Source organism: Zychaea mexicana (genome assembly GCF_025766255.1).
Source record: "Zychaea mexicana strain RSA 1403 chromosome Unknown BDB00scaffold_64, whole genome shotgun sequence".
Taxonomy (NCBI): domain Eukaryota; kingdom Fungi; phylum Mucoromycota; class Mucoromycetes; order Mucorales; family Lichtheimiaceae; genus Zychaea; species Zychaea mexicana.
This window is the reverse complement of record NW_026516727.1, coordinates 212,527-236,316: the sequence shown is the minus strand read 5'-3', so window position 1 is coordinate 236,316 and position 23,790 is coordinate 212,527. Positions and strand designations below refer to the sequence as shown.

General features: G+C 35.1%; 6 protein-coding genes across 6 annotated transcripts; 4 read left to right on the top strand and 2 right to left on the bottom strand.

Annotated features, from left to right (window-relative positions):
* Positions 1-1,684: 1,684 nt before the first annotated feature.
* Positions 1,685-3,185, top strand: BDB00DRAFT_835550 (uncharacterized protein). The gene is made up of 4 exons (XM_053124407.1): positions 1,685-1,966; positions 2,072-2,305; positions 2,387-2,504; positions 2,591-3,185. The coding sequence occupies exons 1-4, from the start codon at positions 1,823-1,825 to the stop codon at positions 2,839-2,841; spliced, it is 747 nt and encodes a 248-aa protein (XP_052977257.1). The 5' UTR covers positions 1,685-1,822; the 3' UTR covers positions 2,842-3,185.
* A 2,534-nt stretch (positions 3,186-5,719) lies between these two features.
* On the top strand, positions 5,720-6,058 carry BDB00DRAFT_835548 (uncharacterized protein; the record flags this gene model as incomplete). The annotated part of the gene is made up of 2 exons (XM_053124406.1): positions 5,720-5,912; positions 6,005-6,058. Exons 1-2 carry the CDS (start codon positions 5,776-5,778, stop codon positions 6,054-6,056), a joined length of 189 nt encoding a protein of 62 aa, XP_052977256.1. The 5' UTR covers positions 5,720-5,775.
* Positions 6,059-6,279: 221 nt separating this feature from the next.
* Positions 6,280-7,171, top strand: BDB00DRAFT_874835 (uncharacterized protein; the record flags this gene model as incomplete). Its single annotated transcript, XM_053127267.1, has 3 exons — positions 6,280-6,372; positions 6,472-6,567; positions 6,653-7,171. The coding sequence occupies 3 exons, from the start codon at positions 6,280-6,282 to the stop codon at positions 7,169-7,171; spliced, it is 708 nt and encodes a 235-aa protein (XP_052977255.1).
* A 4,288-nt stretch (positions 7,172-11,459) lies between these two features.
* Positions 11,460-12,051, bottom strand: BDB00DRAFT_789923 (uncharacterized protein; the record flags this gene model as incomplete). Its single annotated transcript, XM_053120914.1, has 4 exons — positions 11,460-11,583; positions 11,660-11,880; positions 11,943-11,990; positions 12,040-12,051. The coding sequence occupies 4 exons, from the start codon at positions 12,049-12,051 to the stop codon at positions 11,460-11,462; spliced, it is 405 nt and encodes a 134-aa protein (XP_052977254.1).
* Positions 12,052-15,688: 3,637 nt separating this feature from the next.
* Positions 15,689-16,556, top strand: BDB00DRAFT_874833 (uncharacterized protein; the record flags this gene model as incomplete). The annotated part of the gene is made up of 5 exons (XM_053127266.1): positions 15,689-15,728; positions 15,793-15,860; positions 16,026-16,073; positions 16,136-16,356; positions 16,433-16,556. The coding sequence occupies 5 exons, from the start codon at positions 15,689-15,691 to the stop codon at positions 16,554-16,556; spliced, it is 501 nt and encodes a 166-aa protein (XP_052977253.1).
* A 5,074-nt stretch (positions 16,557-21,630) lies between these two features.
* Positions 21,631-21,996, bottom strand: BDB00DRAFT_835546 (uncharacterized protein; the record flags this gene model as incomplete). Its single annotated transcript, XM_053124405.1, has 3 exons — positions 21,631-21,743; positions 21,830-21,944; positions 21,965-21,996. Coding segments are annotated over 3 exons (184 nt in total), but the record flags the coding sequence as incomplete, so codon positions are not given.
* Positions 21,997-23,790: the final 1,794 nt, after the last annotated feature.

Below are 23,790 nucleotides of genomic sequence, written 5' to 3'. Positions count from 1 at the left end.
TGGGTTGTTCTACAACTACACTCATACGTCTTCCCAGCTCGGACCATTCCAGACTCACACCATATTTGCTTGATAAGTTATGACTACCAGGTGTAGCTCAGCCTTGTTAATACCCTCAGAAAACATAATAAATAAGTATCAAGGAATAAATCGTAGATGACTTTATATTGAACGACTTCTTTGGTCACTTTGGCTGCCATCAGCCTTTGTCGTTTATTAACCAAGAGAAGGGGGAGGGTGTAGTGCTGATGTTGATACGCTATGTTGACCAAGTGTAGCTTATCATATCATCATTAGTGTTTGCGAAAGACATGACGAACAGAGAAACAAATGTAGATAATAAAACTTGTTGTGTAGCCGCAAAGTACGAATATCAACCTGCGTTAATAAATGGTAGATCAGCGACTGCCTAGGGCACAGCTGTAGGGAAAGATTTTGTTGTATTGCAGTCAAACTTCATTTTGACGCGCTTTGAATTGAGCACCTTCTTCATGCTCGGTACAAGAAGTACCGTAATGTATCAACCTATCATATAGTAAATAGTTTTTTTTCTGTAACTACCACGGCACCGGTCCCTTCAATTTTGTGCCCCTTCTCTATGTTTTGCGTTTGTACTGTAGTAGATTCTATTGGTCCTTGTAAAAAGACCAAGAAGGTGCACAAATCTACCTGAGACCAATGATCATACAATATATCATCACTCTATTACAGTATCATCATATTTTCTTCTATCCATCATCTCATCATCTCGTATCCACTGGTTACGAAGTTTCCGCCTGCATTACAAGGTAGAAGAGAAGTCAAGAGAGACTAAGAGACATAAGAGCAGGGTACCAAGATAAATGTGTTTTTCCATTTAGTATGAAGGAATCAGAAACACTGGGGGCGACCATGCATGTTTGTCATTAGCGCGATCCACAAAACGAGAGACCTATACTGAAGAACGCATAACAAAGGACAACAGAATGTTGGACTGGAACCGTAGCGGAAAAGGAAGCAGTCGCAAATTGGTTTCAGTGATTAAGTACTATCATTCCAAAGTTGGCGCTCACCAGAGTCAAAGCAAAGCTATTCCTGTTTTACGTACATACGAGCGCCCGGTTAGATGAACTGAACTATCCATCGAATTATGATTTATATTTAAGGCTATAACGTCAAAAGCTTTCAAATCAACAGTTTACGTACCAAAGGACATCACAAAGGTAAAAGTACAAGAAGAGGTGCAATAAGTACTATCCCGTCAGATTATCATCAGTGCCAAATCGATCAGCGTTGAAAGAGAGGAGCACTGTTGGGTAGGAAGAGGGGCCAACAAGTGAGACTCGCCGCCCATTCTTGGCTTTTCACTGTAATCACTCCTGTACCCCATTCGAAGGGTTCCTATATCAAAGTTTACTCGACTGCTTCTCATCTAATTATTCGTTTATACTGTATCGCTACTTTATGGTACATAGAAGTTAGCTTTATTAGTAAACCCAGGATAGAGTAAAATTGTTTTAGTATATCTGTAACGATGTATGTACTGATTTCTACAACGAAGCATCGCTTTTCTTTGATCAATTTGAAACTTAAGAAAATCGCACAGAGAATCAACGATTAGGTTCTATGCTAGAGTTGGCTTACCAAGGTATTATAATTAGTCTACCCTTTGGGCTATGTATGATTGAAAACATCCAAATAAAGACTTCGACTTCGTTATGTGATAATTTACACTCAGTTGTTCTCTGTCTGTGTCTGCTGCCAGCCACCTTTCGATCGTTTCGGGCAACGATTTTTGCAGGATTTTTGAAATATTACTTTTGGCTCTCCCATAAAAATAACCATGGAAAAAGATCACATTGACGAGATCGTGGTTGAACCAGATACCGGTGAATGGGGCTATCGTCTTGAAGATATAGACGACAGTGATGTTGACGATGACGATGGCGATCTTATTACCGAGCAACACATTACTGTTTATAACAAAGTATGGGTTTAAGCAAATGTGGTGATCGATCGATTCGTTTTATCTTTCTCATAAATTTAATTGACGTACTCATTCCTTGCATGCTTTGTTTCTTTTAAAACATAGGCAGCAATTACTCGTATACGCGACGATCTAGTGATTGAAGACGTTTCGCCTTTTGAATGTTTATCTGTCACTACCAAAGAGCCAGTCAAGATCCGCGATGTGTTTGACGATCTGACACGCGAACAAGCATTCTATGATCAAGCACTTGAGGCGGCAAGGACAGTCAAAAAACAAGCAGAGGAACATGACGCACCGTTTTTACCCCCAAGCACGGACGATAGTGTCACACTCAAGGTAAAGCATCATTTACTCTTAAATCGATCTAGGTAGCTGGAAACAAGCTATATAATGTGCTAGACTAAGTCTTGTGTATAGGCTGCACGACAAACTAGAAATGTGGCAGCAGCAAAAAAGTCTTTAAAGAAGATCAAGACGGATCAAGAAATGGAACATACCGAACAGTTGGTTGACAAGGCAAAATTATTCAGTAGAAGTAAGTCTCTATACTAGCAGCTATACTGGTAACAATGGATGGCGCCAGGAGAATAAGTGGATTTCTGACTGATCTCGTTTACGTAGAACGAAAAGACAAAAGCAGTGGTTTGGAAGGATTTACACTCGATGATGACTTTGATATGGATATGGACGATTTAGATGATGATCAACAGCCATCCAAGAAGAAGTGGAAAGCTAATTCACCCAATATGAAGCTTAATCGAAGAATGAATAGCAACAATGGCAAAAAGCCACTCTCTGCTATGAAATCAAAAAAGAAAGCATCCGGTCGACCTGGTAAAGCAAGACGCCATGCCCAAAGAACCCGTCGCTAAGTCTTGGTTCAACTTAACACAAAGATATCTATTCCGCCTTACTACATCCCTCTCACAATAATTCGCTGCCCAATTTCAATATTTTTCTCCCTCCCTCTCTCTCACATTTTTTTGTATACTCTGCACTCTTATTTTCCTTGCATCTTCTTATTGTCTTTAGGATCTGAAAAGCAACAATATATACACATCAGCATGTAGTGGTATTTTCTATCCATTTTACTGTAGCCGATATGTTTACAATCTGCATCATCATTTTTGTCATCTTCGGTGCTCTTCCCTCGGCTCCGTCAGGCACACACATCGTGCAACCAGAAATATACAGCGTAACCCATCCTAAACGTGCGTTGTTTTCTCGTATCACTGTCTTAAAAGTTAATGATCTACAATCTCATGATCTAGTGCCACCATCACATTTTTCCAGTGATACTAAGAATACATAACAACAACTTCCTATTTCTAAATGCAAAAACTTATACCGGGTTTCTGAAAAGTAATGTCGTAGCCAGTAGAAATCAATGTCGCAAATCAACAAAATCAATGTCGCTTGGCAGCAAAATTAATGCCGTTTGCTTAGTAATCAAATGTCGCAAATTTTAAAAAGTTCAAACGCTTGGCACTCGAGAAAATCAAGAAAAGCCTAGAGTTTTCAAACTGAAGACTGACAAGTGTTTGAGTGCTTCAGCAGCTGCAAAACGGTTAGGTATACATGCTCGTGCTGCACAGAAATGGGTAAAGCAGTATGAATAGGATTCAGATTCGATCTTTGATAGTACCACACAAGGCCGTAAACGTATTCTTAATGAGAAGCATCAAATGACAGTTATTAAGTATGTTGATTCTAATCCCTCTGCTGCAATTGCGGATATAACTGATCATTTAGTGAATGAGTTTAGGCTTATTGATCTAAAGTCTCCCATAGCACAGTGCATATCTTTATGAAGACATAATGCACCTTTGAAAAAAGCAGAGTTCTACTCCGTTGAAAGAAAAAGTCTAGATAAGATTAATTATCGTGTGTTCGAGAATAGGTTGAAAAGATATGAATTTCTTGACTAACTGCGTATCTCTCGATGAATCACCATTCCATATAAATATGAAACGTACAAAAGCTTGGTCAACAGTGGGTACTCCAGCTGTTGTAACTGTACCAACTACAAGAGTAAAAACTGCCACGGTATTAGGAGCCGTCTCTGCTTCAGGATTAATCAAAGTTAGTGTGAGATTACCTACTAGTCCTAGTAGTAAGAAGAGAAAGGCAGTCAAGAATCTGGAATTCTGAGCACTGGAACTGTTACAGGTCACTGCATCAGCTTTTTGAAGGAAACATTAGACGAAATAGATAAACATCCATATATGAAAGGATATTATGTATTTGATTATGAACAACGCCACGATACACACTTCCAATGACATTGCAAAATATGTTGAGTATCGTGGATATCGATGTGCATATCTTCCTCTATATTCTCCTGAACTTAACCCAATATGTAGAACAATTTTGGTCTGTTGCGAAGAGCAAGATTAAACGCCAACGATTCTTACAGCAAGAGACCTTATCAACAAGAATCCGTGAAGCATGTAATAATGTAAAACCTAAGGACTTTATTGGGTTTGTTTCTTATTCACATTTTAGATGCTTAGATAAGTGTCGTAGAAAAGAGAACCTGTAAGCTCATAACTGCAACAGGTATTAATAAATACTATAAGATAATCATAAGTAGAAAGGGTAAGTAAATTTTCTCTTTTCTTTATCTATTCTAAGTCAAGTATCAAAACTTTATTAAAATAATGTCTTCATTTGACAGCTTAATGCAACATTCCCTAAAACCAGGCGATATTTAGTTTTGGGCATGCGACATTGATTTCTACTGGCTGCGACATTACTTTGCGGACTTTGTAATTTTACTACCTGAGGTACAATTTTCCATTATTCGCCTCATGATATTCTGGAAACTGCGCCAAAGTAAAACATTTTTCCAACAATACATTTGTCGCCAGGTATTTTATTATATAAGAGATCGACATTACAAATTAACAAAGGCAAACATAATACTAGCTGTTAAAAGTAACCTAAGTAACTTTTTTATTTTAGGTTTACTAATCACATTCGACCAACTGTGGCACATTTGGATGAAAATTTTGAATTTATTGTTGTTCATCTTTTTCATACTTGAATGTCACTCCTGGGATACGTTCTAGTGAAATTCAAGTGGGCATTGCTGTATACTTGAGAGCCGCGGTTTTCAAGTCCCTCGTAGTGCTTGCGTTTCTTTAATATTCGAGGATCACTCCTAGGATGCGTTCTGGTGAAATTCAAGTGGGCATTGCTGTATACTTGAGAGCCACGGTTTTCAAGTCCCTCGCAGTGCTTGCGTTTCTTTCGTTCTTCTCCTGTTATCATTTTCTCAAACTAACGGCAGGTCTATCACACATCGACGTGTTGTACGGTAAATGCTTGTTTATTATAAAGGGTATATGTGTTTGTGATGTGGGAATAATATTACTTTGTTTATATAGGGATCACATTTTCTTGTCAAGTTAAATGTAATGTGCTACTTCAGATGAAGAATATTATTTGTTATCGATAGCACGGTTATATATATGGCCTATAGTATAAAAACATATTGTTAAGTGCTGTACGTGGCGTAGAAATCTTCCTCTGTTGGGACGTGTATTTGAGCTTAGGCTAGCAAGTAGCGATATTATATTATTATCATCTAGTAGCACTAAAAGAATAAGGATTTTTGTTTAAAAAGAGTACTAACTGTTTTTTTAAACTTTTATTTTAATTTATTGTTACCAGTTGTACGTTTTGGGGCTCTGCCGAGATATACGGAGATTCTAAGCGATAGGATGAAGAAATATCGAGACAAGGCTTCCATCTGTATCAAGTTTGCTAATTATGCTGATCCTGAAACCCCACGTTTATATTGGATGGTGAACGTGGATGCGTTTGTTAAGTCTGTGAAAACTTTTGCGTCGTCAAGGAAATGGGTGCCATTGATTTATATTCTTAACATCACAAGGATCGACCAACGTAAGGTTCTTTTGTCTCTCTATTTTTTCTTAAGGTGCGCTAATTTTATATTTTAAAAAATGAGATGGCAATTGCATAGCTCTATCAAGGGATTGACTTGTCTAAACCATGGCAGAACTTGTAAAGGAAGATAACGAATGGTCTATTTAAATACATCCAAGTACTTGGTTTCTCGTGAACATATGTCACCATCATTACATAGTAAGTTTGGATTATTCACCTGATTTTCAAGGAAAACTTTTCTAGTATAGCTTTTCGTATACATACTAACTTTTTTATATGCAATTAACAATAACAGGACTCCTTTTGCTAGTGTAGGGGGAGGTTCATTACCGATGCGATCAAATCTCGTCTTTTCAATTTGGCACTCCCAACTATTTTTTGCTGTATGAAGTGCTCCAATGGTCCCGGGTTTCACCGATCAAGATGCCTATCAATCCGTCTTTACAATTGGTCGCATGGAAGTTATCGCCGCATACCAGAAACAGGAATGGGTGAGCGAGATGACGATCGAATACATGAAGAAAGGGAAACGCGCCAGCACGTATGAAAGTTACGATTAAGCTTGGAGAAAATGGACAGCATGGTGTCAGCAACAACAACCTCGAGTATATCCCCTTACGTATGATCCAATCCAACTCACCGAATTTCTGATGGCACACAAACAGATTGCAAAGGCAACACCCAATGTGATGAGGAGTGCGATTGCTTCGGTTTTTTAATATTATACATCCGCGAGAGGTACCAATTTGGAAACACTCGAGGGTTAAAAAGTTCTTCAATGCCTTTGAACGATCGACGGTGAAACTTCCGAACATCAGCAAAGAGGCATGTGATATACAGCTCGTGGTGAATCTTATCCGCACTTGGGGTCCGAATCAGAACTTAACTTTATCGCAATTACAACAAAAAACGGTTATCAGTTTGTGCCTGGCTACGATGTGGCGAACTACCTCGGATATCGGCAAGATCCAATTGCAGGATGTGTCATTCACCTACAACGAGAAAGGTACACCTACTGGGGCTACTATTATCGAGAGCGAGCCGAAGGAAGGTCAAGCAAAACGCAGCCGACTAGGAGCAATTGAAGAGTCACTGTTTTGTCCGATGAAAACATCATGGGATTGGATGCAAAGATTTCACGATCTAAGGATTCAATTGCCTGTGGATCACACGTTGTTTTTGACCTATGTGGATATCGACTACAAGCAAACCGGATCGATAAGACCGAAGACTGCAGCAGGAATGGTCACGAAGATTTTGACCAATGCGGGGATCGATATTACGCTATAAAAAGCCCATTCGACTAGAGCAGCAGCAAGTACTCGTGCGGTTGAACTAAGGACAATATATCAGACAAGTAAAGATTCACGGAAATTGGAGTCTTAATAGCTCTATTATGGAAGATTATTACCTGCAACCAACAAATCAGCAAGGAACAGGGAAAGCGATGGTTGAAGCAATTTTTTGTCTCTTACGAATAAGAGCACCACATCAGAGGACGAGACGGATCCAATGGGAATTGGGGTAGGAAAGAAGCCCAATGCCATAGTTGGCGTAGTCGAGGACGAGGATGTGGGTACCCACCCTTGGTATAAAAGATTATTTTAAACACCCAAACCTAGAATAGTGGAAAATTTACTTGCCTAGTTTTGGAAGATGTGAAGATACATAGAAGAAAAACTGAGAATAAAAAGTGCGGCTTTGGGAGCCAACACCACATCCTCGTCCTCGACTACGCCAACTATGGCATTGTCAGTGTCAACGCAAAGCATGCGTTTTCTTATCCATTCCAGTAACCCGTTAAAACTATACATTATGTGTGAGTACAGATGGTGGAGTCTGGAACACAATATGTGGACTATAAAAAAAACTTACGTTGACATGTTTTATAATATGAGGTTCAAGAGCTTTTGATAAATGATATAAAAAGAAATAAAAGAAAAGATGGTGAAATTACGATGTTGTACATATACAGGAAATTGTGGGTAAGAATATGTGCAATAGTGATTTAGGTATAACTAGAAATTGGAAAATGGGTTTTAAAGTGCTATGCATATGTGATATTTGATAGGTGATAGGTGATAGGTGATCTCGATTGTGTATATGTGTCGTGTCATGTTGTGTATGTATCTGTTGAAACGTTCAAGCTTCACTATTGTTGTCTGTTGTATCAAGATTACTACTGCTACTGGTGGTTGATGTTTTTCTTTTCTTTGGCGACACATGGTTCTCAAAATGGAAAGCGAAATCAATAGGTGGCTTTCTGGTACGATTTTCCCTTGTCGGTACAAAAATCTCTTCATCATTAACGATATCCCTTGTGTCCTTCAACAACTTCTTCATTCTCCAAACAAGGATGAGAATGCTGGTGAGTCTGGCAACAAGATTGGATTTGGATTCAGGAAATGATAAAGGACCAAGCGTTTCTAGTATACAAACATAACCTTTAGGACACGTCATCCCGAGAAACTTTGCTCGTAAACCTATTAGAAAAGTCATTGGTTATTATCATTATGATTACCATTATAGCGACATTAATTAACATGCTTATTGACATACCAGAGAATATGAAACCAACTGTAACAAGATCATGAATTCTTTTTGGTTGGACTTCCCTGAGTTTCATCAACATATCTCGTAATGTTTTTGGGCAAATGAATCGACTTTCTGATAATTCTTTGGTAGTATCGTTTTCCATTTGTTTTCCCGCTTCAGCGCAGCCGTACTCATTTGATCCAGCCTTGAACAGTAGATCGACTTTTTTCCCAATGGTTTTTCTGTTGATCGATTCTTCACCGGAGAGAGAGCGGGATGTGCAGTACCAAATTGGCTATAAATTTACAATAGTTTTTGATAAATCTAATAAATTGCTTGCTGCCATATTAAATTATATCATCCATTTTGATATTTTATCAATTTTATGACATCATGTGACCAAAATCATGTATTCAATGATTATAAAAATTGAAAATCCATAATATAAACAAAGAACGACCCAATGGATACAACAAACTATACACCACTGATTACAAATGAAGTAAACTCAATTATTGCAAATTATTGGCAATTCCTAGAATGGAATTGGCCTACTGTACATAATAAATATAAACATAGAACTGATTTGAAACATATTAAATTCAAAGAATTTTTAAGGATGAATTGTTACATAAATTAGGTAATGTTGCTGTATTTTATTTTCTAATAGTTTTATATACAAACAAGGAATATCCCGGACCAAAAGGATTGTTTTTATTATATCATTTAGTCTCTGGAGTATGTGGTGAAAAATTTGAAAAATACTTACCACATAGCACATTTTATACATTTTATGAAAAGTTTTGGATGGATGAGGACAACTACAAACGAATCAACAAAATAGTAAATGATTCAATGAATAACATGTTTTTATCTATCAAATTACGTATTCTATCTGCTAGAAAGCATAATCCCGACTTATTTAAACATGTAACACTTGTATTGGATGGTCATGATTCAAGAATTAACTATGTAGATACTGAAATTGACCACTTTCAAAGAATGTATTCTTATAAATTTAGGAAGAATGGAATATGTACCCAATTTGTTAGTGATATGAATGATATGATTATTTATACTTCTAAAAGTGACTTTTGTTCTGATAGCTCAGATGGTAGCATGTTTTTAAACATGAAATTATTTAAATATATGCATGAGAATGACATAATGGCAGTTGATGGTGGATATACTTTGTTTATCACACAATTTACAGAGCTTGCTAATGAAAAAGGCTATAACTTTAGCCATGATAATTTTGTATACCCTATACGTAAAAATGTAAATGAGCCCTTAACAATTACTGAGGATCATTTTAATAAGACATTTGGAAGTTTTAGGACAAAAGTTGAGAATTAATTTTCAGAAATTGGGAATAAATTCTGCCGATTCAATAATAACAAGTCAGTTGTTAAAATGGATAACATAAAATACTATAATCTGCAATTTCGTGTAGCTTGTTTTTTTAAAAATATTACCAAATGTGTAGAAATGTTCAATATTCCTATTTTACCACACCATAAACTATGACACAGTAATGATTTTAATTTTCCAGTAGAGCATAAACTAATTGATATAGTGGTCAGCAATGATAAACAAAATAAAGATAAACTGGATAAAATGATTAGATTGCAAAATGACCTGCTTAATATGGCTATATCAAATGAAGAAATGATTGTTGATAATGAATCTGATAATAATTCAAATCAGAGTAATAGTGATAATGTGGATGTTCCAAGATTTAATGAGCGTAGTAAAAAAAGAAAGCGAAATAAAGGGAAACAACAAGCAATGGCATCATATGAAATAGAAGAGATTATTAGGCATAAAACTGAAAATGGTACATATTTGTTTGAGGTAAAATGGGTTGGATAGAGTGCTGATGATAACAGTTGGTTATCAATTGATAAATTTAATCAAAAGGATTTATTAAAGGAATATATCAATAAGTATAATCTTGGTATATTATAAAATTGCATACTCTACTATTTACAATATTTTCTTCAATTAGTATATAATATAATGTGAATTCATACCTGGCATTCCTTTCTTACCAATTATTTTTATATATACACAAAATTCAATTTTTTGTACAATTTGGATTTTTACAGCCAATAGATTTCTTACAGCCAATAGTATTATCTAATATCTAATTGCAGTTAGATGTCCCCCAGAGCGGGAGGCATTCTTTGCTTCACCTGATGCACTACTTGTCTTTTCACCACTGTTCGTTATGGTAAAATGTCAGCAAATCTGTTTCCAAAATTCAAGGAAGAAAATTCGTTCCAATATTGAGGATGCTGGCTGCATCAAAATCAAACTTACCCTCTCACTTTAAAATCTGACACATCAAAACACTCTTGTACTATTCCCCAGACACGATTGAGGATGTCAGTTTCGCTATAATCTGTTATTGGAAGATAGTTGCTGTAAAACAGATTCAATGTTTTTACAAAAGCTTGATGAATCCAAAATAAATCCGATTCTCGTTTGGGATGGAATAGACGATGATTGGCATAGTCAAAGATTGATTCAAGATCCTTCTAATAACACAAAATATGTTAGTACTGCCATGTCTTTTTTATTTTACGTTTTGTTTCTTCATATGACTATACTTATGTTTCCAGCATAACCTTTCAAATATTCAGCAATGTGAGTTGGTACAGTGAACCCCTGCTTTTTGCACCCCCGTTTATTGCAGATCCCCACTTATTGCAACTTTTTTGAGTAGATTCCCGCTCAACACTTAGTAAAATTGCAGATTCCTCGGTTTTTGCAGATTGCAACTTGGAAATCGGGACCTGCAATTTCCCGCTTCAGCCTTATATATTGTATATTAATCTCAAACTTCAGAGACAGTGAGACTCGAACCAGTGACAATAGAGATACACTATTGTATTCTATTATTTAAGAGCTTTTAAACTAAATAAGGAAAGATGTGATTGCCAGCTTATCGATCCCACTTGTGTAACATATTCACATTTTGCAGTTCCTCAGATTTTGCAACTTTTTTGACGGTATTCCCACTGTTGCAAAAAGCGGGGGTTCACTGTAATTCTGGATCTTTTGGGCAACGAGCATCCTTAATTTCTCTCATTTCTTGTTCGGTGAAATACCCATCCTTGACCCACATTTTATCATCAATATCTAAAATCAATGAGTGTATGGGACTGTATATGCAAAAATAATTAATATGAAACATAGAGACAAAAATCAGCATGCCTAGATATTGGGCTCACTACTTACTGTTCAAAGTTGTAGGTAACCGCGTACTTTTTCATGGTGTCTTCAACTACTTTGCCTGTACTCAATGTCCATTTTTTATCATCAACCAAAGGCTCAAAGTACTTGTCGACCATAGCTGCTGTGATTGGCTTTTTCGATGATTTTGAAGGTGTTGAAGGTGATGCTATTGATGGTGGTGGTTTTTGTTGTTGTGGGACAGGGTGAGGACCAGTATCGAATTTCTAGTAGACATGACGTTAATATGGTAACTTTACTTCGTTGCCATTACAAGTATCATACTTACTTTGACTGCAGCTAAAAGCAATTTGTCCCAATCTGGCTTGCCAATGACCTATAAAAAAAATATAGCTTTGGTATTGGAGATATATATCAAGCTATACATAATAGTGCATTGATATACTCACGTGTGCGATGTTTTTAAGCCTTGTGTGTCTGATATAGTGATTGGTCCAGTTGCTTTTAATATCTTCGCCCAACTTTGTTATAGCAATAATACTTTTTCATTGTCATTTAGGAACCTTTCCAGAGTAGGTTCAGCATCGTTGTTAAGATAATTTTCTATCACCATGAATAACGTGAGTCAGCAACAAGGTTACTGAGCGTTGTTGAACCTTAAAAAATTTCGTAAGTTCTTAACTTACGAAGTGCTTCTTTTTATGGTTCTTTTTCAAAGAAGAAAAAGGTTCTGAATTCTCAACCAAAATTTTAATTTTGGGTATTGCAGAATTCACAGATAATTGTTTTTCTATAAAAAAATTTTTAATTTTTTGTCTTAGCAAAAACTATTACATATCCAAAAAAAATAATTATTTTTTTTAAGAAATTAAAAATTAATTAATTAATTTTAATTTCGAAATGATATATCTTTTTAAGAAATTAACTTTAAAGATTTTTATTTATTAATGATGCTCACTGGGTAACATATAAGTTTTTACGTTTACTTACACTGATTACAAGCTTCGTAGTCTTTACTGCTAGATGTCATGACAGTAAAAGATAATAGGTTATAGTCAAGATGCGCAGTCTACCTTAGATTTCAATACCTCAGGTAGTAAAAATACAAAGTCCACAAAGTAATGTCGCAGCCACCCCAGACCCAAATTATTTGCCCGTATTCGGACACCGCACAGGCCTCTACAAGCTCTACGGAACATACCCTGTGGCCTCTGTGGTGTCACGCCGTGCACACCGTAGAAATTATAGTATGCTCAGCCTACCATAGCACCAGCTTTCTCCCTTCTTTTTCTCAGAATAATTCTCACTACATTGCGTCCTCTATTTCGACAATGAGCAACCAGGAACCCCAACCAGAGCATCTTTTTCCGGTAGCATACAGTATTATATATATGTATCTGATTTAGAACACTGTTCATGAGGCACTTGTAGACAAGTGTTTAGAATAACTACCATTATTCTAGGGTTTCGACTACTGTCTCAATGACCAGCTAACCACGTCATCGAAAATCAAAGATTTTCTCTGACCACCCCTAACTATATTGATCATTCTTTATTATTTAAAAATAAAACTTAAAAACTAAATATATAAAATAAATTAAAAATTAATAAATTAATAAACTATTAAACAGCCTGTAAAGAGGCATATCCTAGTCACAGTTAAGGCACTTCATACTATGGTAAAAAATGCCTTCTTCATATAGATACTGAATACAAGCCTCAGTATTTAAGAAGTAAGGCTCAGTAGGTGTAGGGATATTGTTGTAGATTGGCATACTATTATAAACTAGTTAATACCTTTACTTTTATACTTAACTCTCCTTTCTAAGAATACCTAATAATAGTTTGTTTTATATATAGAGATGTAGTTGTGTATGTGTATAAGTGTTTGAATAAAGGTATTTAGATATAGATAGGAGAAAGAGTAGATGTAGTAGATGTAAATAGTGTAAAGGGTCCAGTTTATTTTTTTCTCGTGGGGAAACTGGGAAGACCAAAGAATAAAAAGAAATCTCAAAAAGATATTGTATTTATACCTTATAAATGTACGTCACATAACTCAAATTCAGCTCCGATTTGTTCCATAAATAAAAGTCACAATCTAAATTTGGGTATATTAAAGTATTTTTGTCACTGAAGTATTATCTATCAACTACTAATATTTTCTATCATCAAGTACTCATATCTTATCAGATACTCATTCGTTTCATATAAAACAAATAGTTTTAAGTTTACTATACATTATACTACTACAGATGCTCTTTTCAAATTTTTTAGATATCTAAAAAGTATTCTACTACATTGTAAATAGATATACAAAAAGTATAATACTATAAATGTATAAGCAATGGGATCATCCATAGACATACTATATAAAAGCATATGCTTTTATACTTATTGGAATTAGGGAAAAAAGCTGCATCTGATGGTATATCATTTATATGAAAATAACAAGAATTGATTGGATAATAGCAAAAACCAGTTTTCCAAAAAAAATATATTAAAATTTGGCAAAAGGGGGATTTAAACTCGCGCCTTTTACCAAAGGCTTGACACAAGGCTAGTGCGTTAGACCACTTCACCAATGCAAAGATTTTGAAAAATTAAACCATACATTTGTGCTATTGCTGTAGCCCTGTAAAACGTTTAGCCGCTGGAAAAACCATTTACCACTCTATTTCCTTTTTAGGAAGTCACGTGATGTACGCCACCAAGCCACCGGGTAAATTCTTACGGTCACCCAAAAAGAGCTTGTAGAGGCCCGTGCAGTGTCTGAATATGGGCAAATAATTTAGGTCTGGGGTAGCTGCGACATTACTTTGTGGACTTTGTATTTTTACTACCTAAGGTATTGAAATCCGAGGTAGACTGCACGTCTTGACTATAACCTGTTATCTTTTACTGTGGTGTCCTACTATTACTTGTCTAGCTGTTAGTTGTTTATTGATTTTGTTATAGTTAATAAGCCTGTCCTAAACGGTATAGCCATTAATGGCCGATACAAGTTTAATCAGAATCATCACTATATTCATCATCACTATATTCATCTTCACTTTCATTTTCATGTGTATATATCTGACTATATTCAATGATTAACTTCTGCATTTGCTCTTGACACATTTGCATAATATCATCCCTATTTGTTTCTTTTACTTTTATTAAATCAATATAATATCTAAAGTATGAATTGAAAAACCTTTTATACTTATATTTTTCCTTTTCAAGTTTTAAAATAAGTTCATCAATAAAACTACAATCATAAGTATCATTTAATTTATCCATACAGGGCTTACATGCAATCATACACATATATTCACCCTCACCTGATTCACATTCATCGTTATCAGAATCACCCTGTGAGGCATCTGCACTAGAGGTGTTTTCTAACATTGCTTTGGAAATATGAGGATTTGAGGATTGCTGAGAATTTAAATTTTCAGCATATGTTTCTTTTGTCTGTGTATTTGAAATATGAGGAATTTCAAATTACTGAGAATTTGAATTTTCGGCAACTATTTCTTTTGGAGGTAATGTATCGGATTTTTCATAGTAATTCTCATATTTATGTAAATTTTCCTTTAGTTTTATATTTTCCTTTAATGTTTTCTCTTTACTTTTTTTTAACAGAAATAATATCTCTTTCATTATTCGCTTTACTTAAACTATTTTTAGATGAGTCTTTTTGTTTTTTTGATACTTTACGTTTTATTAATAGTTTATTCTTTTTAATATTATAATTTATATCATATTTTTCATAAATTGCTTCTTCAGCAAATTCTTTAATGTTTATACTATTATTATTTAAAAATATACTTAATTTATTAGTATCAAGAACGATTTTGTCATTGTTGAATGTGATTGTGTTGTTCATGTTTAATATTATGAAGTGTTATTTTTATATAATAAAAAAATTCAATTTTTATTTTTTTAAAATTTTTAAATATATACATGCCAAGACATACATAATTTAATTTCATGAAAATTATTTTGTTACACCAACTTATTGTGGCTATTCATCCAACTAGTACCAATAAATCAGAGCATAATCATTATAACCTCAACCGGTCCCCTGTCATGACATCTAGCAGCAAAGACTACGAAGCTTGTAATCAGTGTAAGTAAACGTAAAAATTTGTATGTTACCCAGTAACCTTGTTGCTGACACACGTTATTCATAGTGATAGAAAATTATCTTAACAACGATGCTGAACCTACTCTGGAAAGGTTCCTAAATGACAATGAAAAAGTATTATTGCTATAACAAAGTTGGGCGAAGATATTAAAAGCAACTGGACCAATCACTATATCAGACACACAAGGCTTAAAAACATCGCACACGTGAGTATATCAATGCACTATTATGTATAGCTTGATATATATCTCCAATACCAAAGCTATATTTTTTTTATAGGTCATTGGCAAGCCAGATTGGGACAAATTGCTTTTAGCTGCAGTCAAAGTAAGTATGATACTTGTAATGGCAACGAAGTAAAGTTACCATATTAACGTCATGTCTACTAGAAATTCGATACTGGTCCTCACCCTGTCCCACAACAACAAAAACCACCACCATCAATAGCATCACCTTCAACACCTTCAAAATCATCGAAAAAGCCAATCACAGCAGCTATGGTCGACAAGTACTTTGAGCCTTTGGTTGATGATAAAAAATGGACATTGAGTACAGGCAAAGTAGTTGAAGACACCATGAAAAAGTACGCGGTTACCTACAACTTTGAACAGTAAGTAGTGAGCCCAATATCTAGGCATGCTGATTTTTGTCTCTATGTTTCATATTAATTATTTTTGCATATACAGTCCCATACACTCATTGATTTTAGATATTGATGATAAAATGTGGGTCAAGGATGGGTATTTCACCGAACAAGAAATGAGAGAAATTAAGGATGCTCGTTGCCTAAAAGATCCAGAATTACAGTGAACCCTCGCTTTTTGCAATAGTGGGAATACCGTCAAAAAAGTTGCAAAATCTGAGGAACTGCAAAATGTGAATATGTTACATAAGTGGGATCGATAAGCTGGCAATCACATCTTTCCTTATTTAGTTTAAAAGCTCTTAAATAATAGAATACAATAGTGTATCTCTTTTGTCACTGGTTCGAGTCTCACTGTCTCTGAAGTTTGAGATTAATATACAATATATAAGGCTGAAGCGGGAAATTGCAGGTCCCGATTTCCAAGTTGCAATCTGCAAAAACCGAGGAATCTCCAATTTTACTAAGTGTTGAGCGGAAATCTACTCAAAAAAGTTGCAATAAGTGGGGATCTGCAATAAACGGGGGTGCAAAAAGCAGGGGTTCACTGTACCAACTCACATTGCTGAATATTTGAAAGGTTATGCTGGAAACATAAGTATAGTCATGTAAAGAAACAAAACGTAAAATAAAAAAGACATGGCAGTACTAACATATTTTGTGTTATTAGAAGGATCTTGAATCAATCTTTGACTATGCCAATCATCGTCTATTCCATCCCAAACGAGAATCGGATTTATTTTGGATTCATCAAGCTTTTGTAAAAACATTGAATCTGTTTTACAGCAACTATCTTCCAATAACAGATTATAGCGAAACTGACATCCTCAATCGTGTCTGGGGAATAGTACAAGAGTGTTTTGATGTGTCAGATTTTAAAGTGAGAGGGTAAGTTTGATTTTGATGCAGCCAGCATCCTCAATATTGGAACGAATTTTCTTCCTTGAATTTTGGAAACAGATTTGCTGACATTTTACCATAACGAACAGTGGTGAAAAGACAAGTAGTGCATCAGGTGAAGCAAAGAATGCCTCCCGCTCTGGGGGACATCTAACTGCAATTAGATATTAGATAATACTATTGGCTGTAAGAAATCTATTGGCTGTAAAAATCCAAATTGTACAAAAAATTGAATTTTGTGTATATATAAAAATAATTGGTAAGAAAGGAATGCCAGGTATGAATTCACATTATATTATATACTAATTGAAGAAAATATTGTAAATAGTAGAGTATGCAATTTTATAATATACCAAGATTATACTTATTGATATATTCCTTTAATAAATCCTTTTGATTAAATTTATCAATTGATAACCAACTGTTATCATCAGCACTCTATCCAACCCATTTTACCTCAAACAAATATGTACCATTTTCAGTTTTATGCCTAATAATCTCTTCTATTTCATATGATGCCATTGCTTGTTGTTTCCCTTTATTTCGCTTTCTTTTTTTACTACGCTCATTAAATCTTGGAACATCCACATTATCACTATTACTCTGATTTGAATTATTATCAGATTCATTATCAACAATCATTTCTTCATTTGATATAGCCATATTAAGCAGGTCATTTTGCAATCTAATCATTTTATCCAGTTTATCTTTATTTTGTTTATCATTGCTGACCACTATATCAATTAGTTTATGCTCTACTGGAAAATTAAAATCATTACTGTGTCATAGTTTATGGTGTGGTAAAATAGGAATATTGAACATTTCTACACATTTGGTAATATTTTTAAAAAAACAAGCTACACGAAATTGCAGATTATAGTATTTTATGTTATCCATTTTAACAACTGACTTGTTATTATTGAATCGGCAGAATTTATTCCCAATTTCTGAAAATTAATTCTCAACTTTTGTCCTAAAACTTCCAAATGTCTTATTAAAATGATCCTCAGTAATGTTAAGGGCTCATTTACATTTTTACGTATAGGGTATACAAAATTATCATGGCTAAAGTTATAGCCTTTTTCATTAGCAAGCTCTGTAAATTGTATGATAAACAAAGTATATCCACCATCAACTGCCATTATGTCATTCTCATGCATATATTTAAATAATTTCATGTTTAAAAACATGCTACCATCTGAGCTATCAGAACAAAAGTCACTTTTAGAAGTATAAATAATCATATCATTCATATCACTAACAAATTGGGTACATATTCCATTCTTCCTAAATTTATAAGAATACATTCTTTGAAAGTGGTCAATTTCAGTATCTACATAGTTAATTCTTGAATCATGACCATCCAATACAAGTGTTACATGTTTAAATAAGTCGGGATTATGCTTTCTAGCAGATAGAATACGTAATTTGATAGATAAAAACATGTTATTCATTGAATCATTTACTATTTTGTTGATTCGTTTGTAGTTGTCCTCATCCATCCAAAACTTTTCATAAAATATATAAAATGTGCTATGTGGTAAGTATTTTTCAAATTTTTCACCACATACTCCAGAGACTAAATGATATAATAAAAACAATCCTTTTTCAATTTCAAAGTAAGGTCCGGGATATTCCTTGTTTGTATATAAAACTATTAGAAAATAAAATACAGCAACATTACCTAATTTATGTAACAATTCATCCTTAAAAATTCTTTGAATTTAATATGTTTCAAATCAGTTCTATGTTTATATTTATTATGTACAGTAGGCCAATTCCATTCTAGGAATTGCCAATAATTTGCAATAATTGAGTTTACTTCATTTGTAATCAGTGGTGTATAGTTTGTTGTATCCATTGGGTCGTTCTTTGTTTATATTATGGATTTTCAATTTTTATAATCATTGAATACATGATTTTGGTCACATGATGTCATAAAATTGATAAAATATCAAAATGGATGATATAATTTAATATGGCAGCAAGCAATTTATTAGATTTATCAAAAACTATTGTAAATTTATAGCCAATTTGGTACTGCACATCCCGCTCTCTCTCCGGTGAAGAATCGATCAACAGAAAAACCATTGGGAAAAAAGTCGATCTACTGTTCAAGGCTGGATCAAATGAGTACGGCTGCGCTGAAGCGGGAAAACAAATGGAAAACGATACTACCAAAGAATTATCAGAAAGTCGATTCATTTGCCCAAAAACATTACGAGATATGTTGATGAAACTCAGGGAAGTCCAACCAAAAAGAATTCATGATCTTGTTACAGTTGGTTTCATATTCTCTGGTATGTCAATAAGCATGTTAATTAATGTCGCTATAATGGTAATCATAATGATAATAACCAATGACTTTTCTAATAGGTTTACGAGCAAAGTTTCTCGGGATGACGTGTCCTAAAGGTTATGTTTGTATACTAGAAACGCTTGGTCCTTTATCATTTCCTGAATCCAAATCCAATCTTGTTGCCAGACTCACCAGCATTCTCATCCTTGTTTGGAGAATGAAGAAGTTGTTGAAGGACACAAGGGATATCGTTAATGATGAAGAGATTTTTGTACCGACAAGGGAAAATCGTACCAGAAAGCCACCTATTGATTTCGCTTTCCATTTTGAGAACCATGTGTCGCCAAAGAAAAGAAAAACATCAACCACCAGTAGCAGTAGTAATCTTGATACAACAGACAACAATAGTGAAGCTTGAACGTTTCAACAGATACATACACAACATGACACGACACATATACACAATCGAGATCACCTATCACCTATCACCTATCAAATATCACATATGCATAGCACTTTAAAACCATTTTCCAATTTCTAGTTATACCTAAATCACTATTGCACATATTCTTACCCACAATTTCCTGTATATGTACAACATCGTGATTTCACCATCTTTTCTTTTATTTCTATATCATTTATCAAAGCTCTTGAACCTCATATTATAAAACATGTCAACGTAAGTTTTTTTTATAGTCCACATGTTGTGTTCCAGACTCCACCATCTGTACTCACACAAAATGTATAGTTTTAACGGGTTACTGGAATGGATAAGAAAACGCATGCTTTGCGTTGACACTGACAATGCCATAGTTGGCGTAGTCGAGGACGAGGATGTGGTGTTGGCTCCCAAAGCCGCACTTTTTATTCTCAGTTTTTCTTCTATGTATCTTCACATCTTCCAAAACTAGGCAAGTAAATTTTCCACTATTCTAGGTTTGGGTGTTTAAAATAATCTTTTATACCAAGGGTGGGTACCCACATCCTCGTCCTCGACTACGCCAACTATGGCATTGGGCTTCTTTCCTACCCCAATTCCCATTGGATCCGTCTCGTCCTCTGATGTGGTGCTCTTATTCGTAAGAGACAAAAAATTGCTTCAACCATCGCTTTCCCTGTTCCTTGCTGATTTGTTGGTTGCAGGTAATAATCTTCCATAATAGAGCTATTAAGACTCCAATTTCCGTGAATCTTTACTTGTCTGATATATTGTCCTTAGTTCAACCGCACGAGTACTTGCTGCTGCTCTAGTCGAATGGGTATTTTATAGCGTAATATCGATCCCCGCATTGGTCAAAATCTTCGTGACCATTCCTACTGCAGTCTTCGGTCTTATCGATCCGGTTTGCTTGTAGTCGATATCCACATAGGTCAAAAACAACGTATCTCTCGATGAATCACTATTCCATATAAATATGAAACGTACAAAAGCTTGGTCAACAGTGGGTACTCCAGCTGTTGTAACTGTACCAACTACAAGAGTAAAAACTGCCACGGTATTAGGAGCCGTCTCTGCTTCAGGATTAATCAAAGTTAGTGTGAGATTACCTACTAGTCCTAGTAGTAAGAAGAGAAAGGCAGTCAAGAATCTGGAATTCTGAGCACTGGAACTGTTACAGGTCACTACATCAGCTTTTTGAAGGAAACATTAGACGAAATGGGTAAACATCCATATATGAAAGGATATTATGTATTTGATTATGAACAACGCCCGGATACACACTTCCAATGACATTGCAAAATATGTTGAGTATCGTGGATATCGATGTGCATATCTTCCTCTATATTCTCCTGAACTTAACCCAATACTGTATGTAGAACAATTTTGGTCTGTTGCGAAGAGCAAGATTAAACGCCAACGATTCTTACAGCAAGAAACCTTATCAACAAGAATCCGTGAAGCATGTAATAATGTAAAGCCTAAGGACTTTATTGGATTTGTTTCTTATTCACATTTTAGATGCTTAGATAAGTGTCGTAGAAAAGAGAACCTGTAAGCTCATAACTGCAACAGGTATTAATAAATACTATAAGATAATCATAAGTAGGGATCCGTATCAGAACCGTAGAACCGGAACCGAACCGAACCGAAACCGAGAAAATACGGTTCGGTTCCTGTCAAGAACCGAACCAGAACCGAACCGGTCCTGTATAAGTAGAACCGAAGAACCGAGAGGCAGAAGATTGCAATCAGCGATTTTGGTAATTAGTATAAAGTAGGCTATAATGGAAGTTACGAACAATGTTATTCCGAAAAGACCACGAAGTAGTGTATTTGCAAGCCATACTTTATTGAAAAACTTAACAAAACCTGCAAAAGCAGAAGGGAGTAAAAAATAGTAAAGAAGATAAGAGAAAAAAATAAAAAAAACACTTCTTCTGACGGCAGCTTGCTTTCTCCGCCTATGACGCACATCATTACTTATTCCTCTACTTTGCTACCTACAATGCATTTTTCTCCATGACGTACTACTTAACTAGATTTATCATGGCTTCTCGATCAGTTTTATCAAGTTTGTGCATTCCGTTTGAGATTGCGCATTCTGGGGCTCATAACAGAATTATCTTACCTATTCACCCTTTGCCTTTTATGAGACACTATACACTATACACACGTAGAGACACAGCAGCTGTATGTACTGCCGGTTGTGGTTCAATTCCTCCAATGTTACGATAACATATTGTACTAGTAATACTAAGTCGCTCTAAGTAAGTACTATAAGCTCCACTTTTTTTTGTAAAAACTGTGCTTCAATCTTTTAACCATGCAATGACCCACATCGTATGAGAATGTTTACATTCTGTTTCTCTTATTCATTTTGAGATCGCTGTTCAATGTACAATAATAAATTATTCTTTTTTACTGCAGTATTCAAGTATACCGCGACATTTGAACACACACATCAGCTTTCATTTAAAGATACCGAATCTTGCCTTTTTTATATACATGATGGGTTCGGTTCTTCGGTTCGATTCTTCGGTTCTACGGTTCTCGTCGGTTCTAGTCGGTTCGGTTCTTGCTTTAGACGCTTCGGTTCGGTTCCCTTTAAGAACCGAACCGAACCGAACCGTGCGGATCCCTAATCATAAGTAGAAAGGGTAAGTAAATTTTCTCTTTTCTTTATCTATTCTAAGTCAAGTATCAAAACTTTATTAAAATAATGTCTTCATTTGACAGCTTAATGCAACATTCCCTAAAACCAGGCGATATTTAGTTTTGGGCATGCGACATTGATTTCTACTGGCTGCGACATTACTTTGCGGACTTTGTAATTTTACTACCTGAGGTACAATTTTCCATTATTCGCCTCATGATATTCTGGAAACTGCGCCAAAGTAAAACATTTTTCCAACAATACATTTGTTGCCAGGTATTTTATTATATAAGAGATCGACATTACAAATTAACAAAGGCAAACATAATACTAGCTGTTAAAAGTAACCTAAGTAACTTTTTTATTTTAGGTTTACTAATCACATTCAACCAACTGTGGCACATTTGGATGAAAATTTTGAATTTATTGTTGTTCATCTTTTTCATACTTGAATGTCACTCCTGGGATACGTTCTGGTGAAATTCAAGTGGGCATTGCTGTATACTTGAGAGCCGCGGTTTTCAAGTCCCTCGTAGTGCTTGCGTTTCTTTAATATTCGAGGATCACTCCCAGGATGCGTTCTGGTGAAGTTCAAGTGGGCATTGCTGTATACTTGAGAGCCACGGTTTTCAAGTCCCTCGCAGTGCTTGCGTTTCTTTCGTTCTTCTCCTGTTATCATTCTCTCAAACTAACGGCAGGTCTATCACACATCGACGTGTTGTACGGTAAATGCTTGTTTATTATAAAGGGTATATGTGTTTGTGATGTGGGAATAATATTACTTTGTTTATATAGGGATCACATTTTCTTGTCAAGTTGAATGTAATGTGCTACTTCAGATGAAGAATATTATTTGTTATCGATAGCACGGTTATATATATGGCCTATAGTATAAAAACATATTGTTAAGTGCTGTACGTGGCGTAGAAATCTTCCTCTGTTGGGACGTGTATTTGAGCTTAGGCTAGCAAGTAGCGATATTATATTATTATCATCTAGTAGCACTAAAAGAATAAGGATTTTTGTTTAAAAAGAGTACTAACTGTTTTTTTAAACTTTTATTTTAATTTATTGTTACCAGTTGTACGTTTTGGGGCTCTGCCGAGA

What these genes read in the sequence shown, in the direction of transcription:
- BDB00DRAFT_835550 (XM_053124407.1), top strand. Translation starts at nt 1,823, where the DNA reads ATGGAAAAAGATCACATTGACGAGATCGTGGTTGAACCAGATACCGGT. An exon ending in ACATTACTGTTTATAACAAA is followed by an intron (nt 1,967 to 2,071) that starts GTATGGGTTTAA and finishes TTTAAAACATAG; the next exon opens with GCAGCAATTACTCGTATACG. An exon ending in ACGATAGTGTCACACTCAAG is followed by an intron (nt 2,306 to 2,386) that starts GTAAAGCATCAT and finishes TCTTGTGTATAG; the next exon opens with GCTGCACGACAAACTAGAAA.